At 40.7% G+C, this 14,872-nt stretch overlaps 1 protein-coding gene across 1 annotated transcript in view; it reads left to right on the top strand.

The window, feature by feature from the left end:
* Positions 1–6,593: 6,593 nt before the first annotated feature.
* Positions 6,594–14,872, top strand: part of LOC106583285 (E3 ubiquitin-protein ligase MARCHF9) — a 32,089-nt gene continuing 23,810 nt past the window's right edge. Inside the window, exon 1 of the mRNA XM_014167261.3 lies at positions 6,594–8,471. Within this exon, the coding sequence (XP_014022736.1) occupies positions 8,127–8,471 (345 nt within the window). The 5' untranslated portion in view covers positions 6,594–8,126. The remainder of the gene's footprint in view (positions 8,472–14,872) is intronic.

Consider the following 14,872-nt stretch of genomic DNA (forward strand, 5'->3'; position numbering starts at 1 on the left):
TTCCATATGCACCAAAAGCTAATTTCTCTCTAATTTTGTACACAAATTTGTTTACATCCCTGTTAGTGAGCATTTCTCCTTTGCCATGATAATCCATCCATCTGACAGGTGTGACATATCAAGAAGCTGATTAAACAGCATGATCATTACACAGGTGCACCTTGTGCAGGGGACAATAAAAGGCTACTCTAGAATGTGCAGTTTTGTCACAACACAATGCCACAGATGTCTCAAGTTTTGAGGGAGTGTGCAATTGGTATGCTGACTGCAGGAATGTCCACCAGAGATGTTGCGAGAGAATTTAATGTTAATTTATCTACCATCGTCGTTTTAGAGAATTTGGCAGTACGTCCAACCGGCCTCACAACCGCAGACCACGTGTAACCACGCCAGCCCAGAACCGCCAGCCCAGGACCTCAACTGTGCCGGGCAGCTGGAAGACAGCGTGTATGGCGTCGTGTGGACGAGCGGTTTGCTGTTGTCAATATTGTGAACAGAGTGCAGTGGCGGTGGGGTTATGGTATGAGCAGGCATAAGCTACGGACAATGAACACAATTGCATTTTATCGATGGTAATTTGAATGCACAGCGATACCGTGACGAGATCCTGAGGCCCATTGTCGTGCCATTCATCTGCCGCCATCACCTCATGTTTCAGCATGGTAATGCACGGTCCCATGTCGCAAGGATCAGTACACTATTCCTGAAAGCAGAAAATGTCCCAGTTCTCCCATGACCTGCATACTCACCAGACATGGCACCCATTGAGCATGTTTGGGATGCTCTGGATCGACGTGTACGACAGCATGTTCAAGTTCCCACCAATATCCAGTAACTTCGCACAGCCATTGAAGAGGAGTGGGACAACATTCCATTGGCCAGAAACAACAGCCTGATCAACTCTATGCGAAGGAGATGTGTCGCACTGCATGAGGCAAATGGTGGTCACACCAGATACTGACTGATTGTCTGATCCAGACGCCCCTAATTTTTTTAAAGGTATCTGTGACCAACAGATGCCTATCTTTAATATATTTCAATTGACTGATTTCCTTATATGAACTATAACTCAGTAAAATCTTTTAAATTGTTGCACGTTGCGTTTTATATTTTTGTTCACTGTATATTTTTTCTCTCACCTATCTACACACAATACCCCATAATGACAAAGTGAAAACATGTTTTTAGAAATGATTGCAAATGTATTGAAAATGAAATACAGAAATATGTAATTAACATCCAGATCCACATCCTTGAGCCAATACATGTTAGAATCACCTTTGGTAGCGATTACAGCTGGGAGTAAGAGCTTTGCACACCTGGATTATACAATATTTCGACATTATTATTTTTTTTATTCTTCAAGCTCTGTCAAGTTGGTTGTTGATCATAGCTAGACAGCCATTTTCAAGTCCTGACATAGATTTTCAAGACAATTTAAGTCAAAACTGTAACTAGGCCACTCAGGAACATTCAATGTCATATTGGTAAACAATTCCAGTGTATATTTGGCCATGTGTTTTAGGTTATTGTCCTGCTGAAAGGTGAATTTGTCTCCAAGTGTCTGTTGAAAAGCAGACTGAACCAGGTTTTCCACTAGGAATTGACCTGTGCTTAGCTCTATTCCATTTATTTTTATCCTAAAAAACTCCCTAGTCCTTACCGATGACAAGCATACCGATAACATGATGCAGCCACCGCCATACTTGAAAATATTAAGAGTGGTACTCAGTGATGTGTTGTGTTGGATTTGCCCCAAACATAACACTTTGTAGTCAGGACAGTTAATTTCTTAGCCACATTTTTGCAGTTCTACTTTAGTGCCTTACTGCAAACAGGATGCATGTTTTGGAATGTTTTTATTCTGTTCAGACTTCCTTTTTCACTATGTCATTTAGATTAGTATTGTGGAGTAACTACAATGTAGTTGATCCATCCTCAATTTTCTCCTATCACAGTCATTATACTCTGTAACTGTTTTAAAGTCACCATTTGACTCATGGTGAAATCCCTGAGCGGTTTCCTTCCTCTTCAGCAACTGAGTTAGGAAGGATGCCTGTATCTTTGTAGTGACTGGGTGTATTGATACACCATACAAATTGTAATTAATAACTTCACCATTCTCAAATGGATATTCTATGTCTGCTTTTTTAAATGTTTGCCCATCTACCAATAGGTGCCCTTCTTTGCGAGGCATTGGAAAACATCCTTAATCTTTGTGGTTGAATCTGTGTTGAAATGACCTTACAGATAATTGTATGTGTGGGGTACAGAGATGAGGAAGTCATTCAAAAAGAATGTTAAACAACTATTATTGCACACGGAGTGAGTCCATGCAACTTATTATGTGACTTGTTAAGCAAATGTATACTTTTGAATTTATTTAGACTGCTATTACAAGGGGTTGAATACTTTTTGACTCAAGACATTTCAGCTTTTCATTTTTTATTAATTTGTAAAAATGTCCAAAGCCATAATTCCACTTTGACATTATGTGGTATTGTGTGTAGGCCAGTGACACAAAATCTCAATTTAATCCATTTTAAATTCAGGCTGTAACACAACAACATTTGGAAAAAGTCAAGGGGTGTGATTCACCGTGTGAATACTTTCTGAAGACACTGTACGTTCCGTTCTCTGCATCAACAAAACTCTCTCTATCCTCTATCTTGTTAAGAGTGTTCAGGTGTGTTGGCCATGGCTAATATTTAGCCACACCTGATCTTAATGAGGGCTTGTTTCCTTTTAAATGGGGTATGTTTGAGTAGACTGAAATGAACAGCTTTGTATGAGTTAAAAAAAAAGATGGCATGCTACCTCCTTCCTGGTGGCTCAGTGGACTAATTCCATGGCTTGAGAGCAGAAGAACATAGGTTTGACTCTCACTGATACCGTGACACAATAAAAAAGAAATGTGTTTGCATGATTAATGCTTAAGGAAATAAAAGTCTATCTGTGCTTGGAGTTCAAAACAGTTAAGCTTGCAGGGTTGTTAAAAGTCTTATTGAAACATGTTCTCATAACGTTATTTAATTATCTTCAAATAACCTATAATTTCCACTCTCAAAACATTAATATAACCCCAGGAAAACTTTCAAGGAACCATAGTAAAACATTCTCAGAACCTCATAGCAACTTAAAAATGTATGTTCCCAGAACAGGCAACATTTTCACTTCCATTCTCAGAACGTTTAAAAAACGATCAGTTTTAACGTTTAGGAAACATGGCTTTGTTCCCAGAACCAATGGGAAACCAAAAGCCTACGTTCCCACAACTCCCAAGGAACTAAATGTGCTAGCTTGGCACAAAAACATTTCTCTAACACCTTCAATGCTGTTCTATTTGTACTGAAGTTAACTGTGCTTCTTAATGGTCCTATTATATACTTCATCATGACCCAGTTAGGTCTGAACACCTATAACGATAACATTCTGAAGGAGGCGAGCTCTTGTCTTAGTAAGTTGTCAACAGCATGGTGAAGTTGGACACTCTCATGCAAACGAGCACAGGGCCCTATCCTGTCTGCTGGGCCTCCAGTAGGCCCTCTGCCAGGACCCTCCCCGCCATGCTGGCCCATATGCCAGGGTATATTTCACTCAGAGTGGCTGGCTGCAATAACGGTTGCGGTAGCACCACTGAGTTGGGATGACCATCTGTCCACCAGAGAGCTAGCAGGGCCTGGGCAGCCTGCAGCCTGTCAGCTACTAGACCAGAGAGTAGAACGATCTCCAGTCAGTTTGTTTGAGGGACCAAGATTATCCAGTAATGCCTACTTTTAAGTACTCTTATACGTCAGGGTTGTGGGGGGAAAAAAATGTATTAAGAGCACCCTCAACCTTCTGTATCCTATTTTGTATCATGGTCACTTTTATAGTTTATAATTCCACTCTATTTGTCTGTTTCCGATAGTAATATATCAAAACCGCAGCAAATGACAAAGAGTAGTCAGGCTGATCATTGATTTGTAAGGACCCACAAGAATGGGAAGAGGATAATTGGGTGAGAAGTTAAGGGCCAGGGAAAATAAGTCTTGGTGAATGTAGTATTTCTGGTAAACAAGCTAGACAGCTGAACTGAGAGAGTTTTCTTTGTACTTTGAACACGCTGCCTTGCCAGTACAATCTGTGTGCATTTGGTGTGGGTGACGTGGCTGAGTGTAGACAGACTGTACTCAGCCAGGGCGGTGTGTGTGTGTGTGTGTGTGTGTGTGTGTGTGTGTGTGTGTGTGTGTGTGTGTGTGTGTGTGTGTGTGTGTGTCTGTTTTGTGTACCTGTGTCTTATCAGTGTTTTTTTGTGAGTGTCTGTAGTCTTCTAGTGTACTGGTGTGTGTTATTATTCAGACTGATGGTCATAAAGCTGCTCAGCCCTCTGCAGATAACCTATGAGACATAATGGTGTTGCTTTGTTCTTGACCAATAGCCAATATTACTAATGTCTCTATGACACAACCACCACCCTCTTTCACCCTCTCTCTTAGTCCATCTGTTCCTTTAAATTTTACACTATCTTTGCCCTCCTCTTTCTTCCTTTTGTTGCTTCTGCTTTCTTCCACGGTAGTTATCTCCCAATTACTTAGCTAACATTGTGTGCTGTAGTGGTGTCTCTCCCACTGACAGAATCTCAGAGTTAGCCTGCCTGGACAATACACTGGTCTTTTCAAAGGACTTTACATTTGACATTTATATTTAGCAGACGCTCTTATCCAGAGTCAGTGCATTCATGTTGTAGTTAACCGTTAGCCTGTTGGCGTCAACTGATCGAGCTTGTTTAAACTTCATGTTCTTAAATAGATAGTATGAAATGTGATATAGGCCTACCTACCGGTTGTTGCTTTTTTTTAACACTCATACAGACAGTGGTTGTCAATTTTCCATTGCAGACTCTAAACCTAAATACATTTTTCTCTCTACTTCTGGGTCTCCCTGTCCTCTCTTGGCTCTTGTCCTCCACACAAATGATCTCATTTCAGCACTAATATGTCAGCATATAATGAATTGTACTGGTTACAATTATTTTTAACACTCTTGTTTCATCTGTTTAATTGATTAATACATTTAGTGGATGGGAGAGTGTGAAAATACTTGAATTCACTGAAAAGTTTGTGTTATATTGTAACGCTGAGTATAAAGCTGAGTTATTGAAGTTTAAAAAGTAGGCACATTAGTGATCATGACACACAATGTTTTAAAGCTGGGTGCATCCATATACTGGAGAGATCCATTTTAATGTTGGCCTCCACACAGTTTGCCCTTTATCATGAGTTTGATTAAGATCCAATTCTGTTTTACAACAATGACGACCCGTCGAGTGTTGCAGTGGGAAGATGAGGATTCAAAATGACCTAGTTTAAAACTGCCAGCAGGTTGATTTGATGGCAATCAAAACCAGTAAGACCAGGTAAAACATTGGGCCAGGACACAGGAGTAGCCTACTCCTTTATCCAATTGGTTTTAGTATTACATGTTGTGTTTATTGTGGTTGTGCTTTCCTATTGGTAAAGGGGAATGTTTTTTTATATAAGTTTTGTCAACTTTGGTCCCTCAGGCCCAGGAGGGACCTTGCTGCCGAATGTAGCATGTTAGAATTTAATGGTCTTCATTTCAGCATCAAGGACAGCGTCTTTTAATCTGATGCCCTCAGCTGGACTAGGAGCTTCTAAAAGCACTGGGTGTATAAATGGAAGAGGAAATACTCAAAATGGCCTAACAAAAATCTCTGATGGATAATTGTTTGATTCCCTAAACAGATCTTTTGCTAAGCTAAACTGTTTTTCTTGTCATGTGACCATGGGAATGCTTGCATATTTTCAATGAATTATTATTTAAATTTTCTTAAAATAAAATAATGAGCTTAAATACTTGTTTGTTTTTTTCCTGTTTCCGTAGGCTAGTTTGGTGCCTTACAGAGGAATCACTAAACTGCTTTATTTTCCCGCTCATTTATTATTGAATTTAAATCTGTGTGCACGTGGGATCGGCTTCATATATGCTGCTGCATGTGGAGCCGACAGAGATCATCCGCCCCCTTGAGAGTTCGATCCGGGGTGCCTCTCGGCCGGGGTCCGGCCCCGCCAGACAGCGCTCACAATACACAGACGCTTTACCCTCTTCACATCCTTGCTTTCATATCTCTGTGACTAATGTTTTCATATGGCTGTGATTCAACTCTAATCTAGTTATGGCATAGTTGATCTATTCCGTCGTCTGATGCTGCTTGGCCAAGTTCTTTGAAATTCGTTTGTCATTTTCTTTGTGGCATTAAATAGCACATGGCTGAACTTCATGAAAGAACACAACAGTGGTTGGGTAGCCAGTGAAGCAATGTGTATTATTACAACATTCATGTAAGCCAAGGGCCTAGTATCTGTTTAGATGATAGGCCTGGACTTGTTTGAGAGAACGTTGAATAAACTATGCATAGGCATATGTAACAAGAGAGAGACATTTGAGAGAAGGTTCACCGCATGGAAGTGGCAGATTACTAATATCAGTCCCTGTCCATTGACATTACATACACCGTTTAGATTTCCCGGGATACACTGACTAGCACGTGGCCGCAACGTCACATGAAAATCAGAACCTCGGATAGCGGCTTCTGCCAATGCGCAGCAAGACGGCAGAGCTTTTTTCCATCGCGGATAGACTGAGGAAGAAATAATCATAGGAAAATGAGGTGACAACAACGATACAAAAAAACACATCTGTGTTTCAATTAGGCTAGCATGCATTTTTATGGCAGGGTCCTCTGTTTGTCCGTCCACCAGATCAATTTCGATGGAGGCACGTCTGCTGACAGAAGCAAGTATTTAAACAATGCCACGTAAAATAGCGTTTTATTGTTGTTGAATGGACGTAATTAGTTATTGGTAGTAAACGAACCCGTTATTTAGTGGCAAAGTTGATCTGGCATGGCGATGTAATCGGTTTGCCTCGTTCCCATACTCTGGGGGTTATTCCCTGGCATCTCTGTTCTTCCTGGTGTGTGTTCTGCAGGAATCGTTGCAGGAAGAACAAAAAACAGCATGGCATTTCAATGGCAAAGGGATGTGTGTTTTTCTACAGGTTTTTGGTGTCTTGTCCGATCCTGTTTAAAATGTGAACACGTTGGATAGTAAAGTGGCTCTTGGACTTATGTGGAGAGGGAACCGTGTGGGACATATTCTCTATCTATCAGCCAGAAAAAAACATTGAGGAAACAGGGGAAGAGAAAAATACGGTGTTCTGAAGTCTAGCATGCCATTGAGGGACAAACAAAAGAGAGATGGTTATCAACTGGCCTTTTTTGTACGGACTAAACAGATGAAAGCAACACCCAAAAATGACTCGGTGGAATTACTGATGACATAGCGACATCTGTTTTTTAATAACATTGTATATTATCCCTGAGCCTTCAACGCTCCACGCTCCACTCTATCTTGCTCCCTCTCTGTTTGCGATAAATGTTCTTTCAGAACCTCGGACAGCTCCCGTTAAACGCAAGCTCTGCTATTGTGCCATAAGTGACTGGATCGAAAATGTACGAGGGGATTCAGTTTGATCCTATTGCTGTTTGGTTATGCTCATCGCTCACACTGAAAGCTATCGGGAATTGTTGTAGCGGCATCCGTTGAATCCCAAAAGAAACTGCCCATCCATGAAAAAACTTCCGCATTGTCTATCGACTACACATGGAAACAGAGAAAATGTAACAAGGCTTGATACAATCTATTTACATTATAATATTTTGATTTCCATTGATCAAGATTTTTTTGTTGGCAGTCATGCTTTTTATAGAAACCTCTGATATTTTTGTTTTAATAGTATAGCCCATAGCTAGGGAAGGCTACTTGAACCAAATAGGTTTGCACTTGGTAGCAATAATAGGCTACTTACAAGCCCATTTTGGCTCTCAAATCGTGCATAAGAAATGCCTGATTTATACAACTCAATTTATTAGAAGTAATCCTTCTAACCCCCCCCTTAAAATATTTAGATGCACTATTGTAAAGTGGTTGTTCCACTGGATATTATAAGGTGAATGCACCAATTTGTAAGTCGCTCTGGATAAGAGCGTCTGCTAAATGACTTAAATGTAAATGTAAATGTATTTCACCCTACAGCCGCATTTTGCCTAAGTGGGCTAGTTCATGATGTTTAAGTACCGGATCCGTATGTTTTTCAATGAACTGAAAGTGCTGGTTTTGATGCGGTCTGGCTCAAGACGGGGGACCGATTCTGACACAAACCCAGACAGACGAACAAGCAGCATGCGAGGGCTCGGGGTAGGAGGCTGCGGGTGGCCACCCTTCGACTGCTCTACCCGGGACGACGAAGAAGAGTACTATGGCACCAATCCCCGGCCGCGGAGCCTGGCATTCGAGGAGAGGAATGCGAAGCTCCAAGCGAGCCTGGACACTGTATCGCTCACAAGCAGCTTGGACAGTGGCATGCGCTCGCCGCAGTGCCGAATCTGCTTCCAGGGCCCAGAACAGGTAGGCTTTCCTGTCCTTCACCTATCGATCCACGTCTAGGCTACAGTTCCCTAGGCCCCTTTTGATTACCTATCGTCTCCCCATTGTTTCCAGGGCTATGCCTGTAAGTCCCTTCAAGGCTTCAAAGTTGGTTCTTCACATGTATTTCAGGTCTATACATAAGCCCACACTGCAGGGTAGCTCAGGTATCACCTTATGGCTAAGGAAAACAAGCATGTCTTTTATCAGGGCAAATAACAAACTTTTCTACAATAGATAAAGTCAACCTTTGTCTCCAAAGACCCCATAAGAGACACATTGGCTCCATGCAGACGGTTACGTTCTCCTGGAATAAAGAATAACTAATGCGGATACAAAGCTTTTAACTAAAACTTTGTTGACATGTTTCTGCATCCTCATGTTCCAGCTGCAGCCCAAACAGACAGGGATACAGCTTCCTCCCATTGAGGAGCATAAGCATGGTTTTCCTTTAGTGACTTACAGCTCTGGTTAAATTTAAGCTCTGCAATTGTGACCCCATTAGGGTGCCACAAGTTTGGTTTCATGAAGCAACTCATGAAACATCTCATCTGGAAATGTCTCCAATGGGTCAAACTTTCACAAAGTGTTACAGAGAATTTACACCATGGATGGCTATCAGTGCTGTGCCAATATTAAATATTATTGTATTGTTATCCTGTTTGAGGGACAGTTTTCCAATGGACAGCACATATTTTTTCAATATAGTTGTTTGTACTTGGTTCCATACATTGTTCCATACACATATTGTTCCATACATACATGCAGTACCCGTCAAAAGTTTGGACACACCTACTCTTTCCAGGGTTTTTATTTATGTTTATTATTTTCTACATTGTAGAATAATATTGAAGACATCAAAACTATGAAATAACGCATATGAAATCATGTAGTAACCAAAAAAGTGTTAAACAAATCAAAATATATTTTATATTTGCAATTCTTCAAAGTAGCCACCCTTTGCCTTGATGGCAGCTTTGCACACTCTTGGCATTCTCTCAACCTGCTTCATGAAGTAGTTACTTGGAATGCATTTCAATTAACAGGTGTGCCTTGTTAAAAGGTAATTTGTGAATTTATTTCCTTCTTAATACGTTTGAGACAATCATTTGTGTTGTGACAAGGTAAGGGTGGTATACAGAAGATAGCCCTATTTGGTAAATGACAAAGTCCATATTATGGCAAGAACAGCTCAAATAAGCAAAGAGAAATGACAGTCCATCGTTACCTTAAGATTTGAAGCTCACTCTATCCAGAAAATGTCAAGACCTTTGAAAGTTTCTTCAAGTGCAGTCTTAAAAACCATTGAGCGCTATGATGCAACTGCCTCTCATGAGGACTGCCACAGGAATGGAAGACCCAGAGTTACCTCTGCTGCAGAGGATAAGTTCATTAGAGTTACCAGCCTCAGAAATTGTAGCCCAAATAAATGCTTCACAGTGTTCAACTAACAGACACATCTCAACATCAACTGTTCAGAGGAGACTGCATGAATCAGGCCTTCATGGTCGAATTGCTGCAAAGAAACCACTACTAAAGGACACCAATACGAAGGAAATACTTCCTTGGGCCACTGGGCACAGACGTCATTTCATTATCTAGTTTTGTTTTACATTTGGTTTAGTTATCAACGAACATGAATTCACATGAAATCAACAAAAAATGTCACCATGTCATTGGATTTAGGTTAAAAGTTACCCAGTGGGAAGGTCCTGTGATTTCATCACAGGCAAAAAGGAAAACACAAATAACGTCAAAAGAAGTGTAACAACATGAGGGACAAACAGTGACAATAGGACATCCACCAGATTGAATACAGTAGGACATACAGTAGATATATTGAAATACAGTAGTAAAGTGCATCATGGGGTAATGCATTTAATGACCTTTGCCCATTTATCATGACATCGAATCACAACTAATCAACAAAGATTCTTGTCTTTGCAAAATATTTGAAACATTGGCAAGAAACATACAAAAACAACCCTTAAAAGTCTATTAGTGATTGTAGAAAATGTCTGTTTCTCTACCAAATACTCTTCCTGTATACTTGAGTGAATGAAATTAAAATACGTTTTGTTAGAATTATTTGACTATTTGTTTGTTAAAAAGCAACAACAAAAAAAGGCCTGAGCTAAGTCTCCCTGTAAGCGAGCCTTGGGCTGTACTATTATAGATAGAAACAGTCTCTGTTGCAGCACCATGTCCCATGATATAAGCATCCACTGAGGGAATCAAATGAGACAGAACCCCTGAATACTTTTAATTAGCCTTGGTGGTGTCCTTTGAAAGGAGGCACGTGGATCCATTGATAGAGCGGAAATGACAACATTGCGTGGAGTTGATTTATAGGAGTGTCGTGATGGGGACTTACTGTGCAGGAGAATAAGAGAGATGAAGACAGGACTGTGGAGTCTGCAGAAACCCTGTAGCTAGGGGTATAGTGCCCTAACCTTATCACACCGCTGCACTGGGGAATGATAATCCTTCCAAACCTCTAACTCTACATGTATATTAAAACGGGTAAAATGTTCTCATTAGTTGAAAGACTGCAGATAAAGAAAAGCTTAGGAAGGGGGTTTCAAATGGGAGGTCGAGGAGTCTCTTATCCTAGATGAGAATATGTTTTGAAAGTGTAACAAGTATAGTTCTAAGAATATCCTTGAAACAGCTGGCTATAGCTCTATGTTATTTGCAGTGAAGTGGTGGTGGTGGTGCACGTGTATGGACCTAGGCTCTGCTGGACGGAGAGTGCTGATGTGTAAGGCATTGGACTGCAGGCAGAGTCTGACATTCATCCAACATCAATGGAGAGACATGCTCATGGAACCTACAGTGCCCACAGTGGATTGTCAAGATGGACAACTGTCCCACATGCAATCCCATGGTTTTAGCTGAAACTCACACCATGAAGACTGTACTCACTCCAATACATTCAAGACTAGATATATTCAACTTGACTCAGATCCCAACGTACATTTATGGGATTCAATTATTCAGTCTATCTAACAGTAATAGAACTGTGTCATGAATAAAAGGACTGCCCCAGGAAACTTCTGTAAAATGAGGCACAGTCAAAATCATGCTTTCGCAACAGTTCACCTACCCTTTGTCTTCCTACGCATTCTTCTATCTACCTGTGTATTAGTTCTCTAAATAGAAACGATACAGAAAGTGGTCATTACCATATGGGTGGAAGAATCTGATCACCTTGTGCATGAATAAATATATGCTGTTTTTTTCACACTGGTCTAGTCAGAGAGGAATGTTGTAAATCATGTCCCCGTCTGGTGTTTCTGGAGCAGTAGTAACTCTGGAATTATGCACATGTCAAAATATGTGTGTGTGCGTGTGTATGTGTGTGTTTGTGTGCGAGTGTGTGCCAGTGTGTGAATGCATGCGTGAGAGTGTGTGTGTGTGTGTCTCATTTATATGGTACATCCCAAATTATATGGACCAGGGCGAGAGCAAGATCATAAAGGAGAGATGATAAGAGATGGAGAAAAATAATGGGGGAGGGGAAAGATACAAAGGAGAGAGAGGGCTACAGAGAAAAGGGGGGAAGTGAGATGGACAGTAAGCTAGAATAGTACAGTGGGGAAAGAACAATAGAGTGGAGAAAAAGGTGAAGAAAATAAAATGAATATTTTAGGCATTCTCTTATCTCTTTAAACCACATGGTTAATTGAGAACATACATTTTTTACATTTGCCTTTGCAGCTTTGAGCTTTTGTCATGATGATTCTGTGTAAGCTATTCACAAAGACTACTCTTTGGCTTTGATATTGTTACAGTATGACATTTTCATGCATCAGCCCGTTCTATAGCTAGGTTATATTCAACATGATAAACACTTGAATGCCAGTTATTTTTTCAATTCAGGAAGTAAACTGGAATTCCAATTCCATTTCCAAATTTTTCTCATTGAAAGCCATCGAGGGAACAAGCAGAGTATTTGGAAGCGCACAACATTAATCACATACAATACCACTACAACAACTATATCACTCCTCTATAAGAGTTTCTCTAGTACACTCCCAGAAAAAAAGAGTGATATGTAGCACCATTTGTTCCTGCAGGAGAACCCTGTGAAAATAGGCTCCAGATAGAACCCTTTTCAGGTCAGATAGAAGCCTTTTGAGTTCCAAATAGAACCTGGGTTCCAAATACAGATGTAGGATCTTAATTTGAGCCAGTTTGCCACAGCAGGAAAATAACCCTGCAGCAACAGGAAATGTGAATAGTATGTGGATTATAATTAATGGACATTTTTGTAGGGTTTGATAAAAAAAAATTGTTAGGGCAAATCAAGTCTGACATTTCAAAAGTGGAAATTACAAACTTTAGATGCCTAAAGTTTAGAAACCTAAACTAAAAGTTTGCATTTCTCAGCAACACAAGAGTGACATCTGTAGAACCTGTTAAAGTGTCCTATTTGGAACCAGAAAGAGTTCTATCTGATCTTAAATGATTCTGTAGGGGAATCTTTTTGTAAAGGGTTCCTCTATAGCAGGGGTGGGCAACTCCAGTCCTCCAGGGCCTGATTGGTGTCACACTTTTTCTCCATTCCTAGCAAACACAGCTGATTAATCAAATGGCATTCTAAACTGAAGATCATGATTAGGTGATTATTGGAGTCAGGTGTGTTAGCTGGGGCAAAACTGTGACACCAATCAGGCCCTCAAGGACTGGAATTGCCCACCCGTGCCCTATAGGGACAAATGGTGCCACATAGAACTATTTTTTTCTGAGAATGTAGTCTATTCTCTCCTCTGTCTCCTCATCGATTTCTCAGGTTAAGTGTCTCAACAGATGATGGCCTAGCCTCCCTGGCGTTTGCCATTTACCTTCGACAAACACAATTAGCCACCTCATCAGGTGGTATCAAATATTCATGCTCATTAGCAGGCCGCCCTCCAGTGATGGGGTTGACTCCCTGTTGACACTGTCAACCTGAGACGGAGAGATGGACATGCTGTGTCACTGTGCATCAACCAGGCCTGGGCCTGTATTCACAAAGTGTCTCAGAGTAGGAGTGCTGATCTAGGATCAGGTCTAACCTGTCCACATAATCTTATTCATTATGATCATAAAGGAAAACTCCCTCCTGCCCTGAAACTCTTTCTGAATACAGGCCCTGATGTGTGTCATGTCATGTAAACTGTCTGTCTCAGCCTCTCACATTCTTTACCTTTATTGCATTCTCTGTGTATTGTTTTTCTTGTATCTGTCATTTCTATCTTTCCCCATAGTTCTACAATTGTTGCTTCTGTTCTTCCATGTTCCATACTCCAAGCTTCCAAGGCCATTGTGTGCTATTGTACCTGGCCTATAAGTACATTTCTTTGGTTACTAAAAATATGTTTTTGGCATGAAGGGTATGTCATCCCTTGGTCCACTTATCAATAACCATTGATTAATGATAATATTATCACCTAGGGCCATATGTATCAAGCGACTCAGAGTAGGAGTGCTGATTCAGGTAAGTGTTTTCCTTTTATATCACAATGAATAAGATTACATGGACAGGTTAGACCTGATCCTAGATGAGCACTCCTACTCTGAGACACTATATAGACATGGCCTCTTATCTGTCTATCTATAGCTTCCAAATTATAAAGACATCCTCAGCATTTCATAGTCCTGAGATTATCACTCCAGCTCACAACATTGCATCAGGTTTATATCAATATCAACAGGCGACACCATTGAATTCATGAAGACATCACTGTTTCACCGATCTCCTGGTATCTTTCAATCATAATGTCATCATTGGTCCACCTGCCTTTCCATAACATCACATTAACAAAGACCATTGGTTCACCTAGCTGTCCACTTTATTTGATTCATTAAGGCATTATGCCCAAGGAGCAGATTCACATACCCTTGACTTACCTCGTTTAATGTTGCTGGTGCTTTTTTGTCCCAGTCCCTTCTCTCCTTGCCAGCTGAACCATCAACTCGCGTGGATATTTACATGCCCCGAAACAAATCATATTTATATAACGTTGTTGTGATGGGCACTCTGTGTGTGTTTTGGGATGGGAATCAAGTTTGGTCCCACCCATGCCCCACACCCACCCATCCCCCACACGCACCCAAGCCCCACACCGCCACTCCCTTCCCTAACCCCATATTCTTTATCCGCCAAAACATCATAGGGACAGAAAGGCAAAGATCCATACAGTACAATCCAGCTAACAATTGTTGGTTCCCAGAATGTTCATAGGTATTTCTATAATAGATTTGTATCTGCGTATTCCAGGAATGATCATGCCAGATACATTCCATGAATAGTTCAGAAACGTTTTCATAACTCTGCAGAGACATTCTTTGAAAATGTCATTAGCATATGAAGAGAATGTTTTCTATTGACCATGTCT

This window comes from Salmo salar, chromosome 22 (genome assembly GCF_965601325.2).
Source record: "Salmo salar chromosome 22, fSalSal1, whole genome shotgun sequence".
Lineage (NCBI taxonomy): Eukaryota > Metazoa > Chordata > Actinopteri > Salmoniformes > Salmonidae > Salmo > Salmo salar.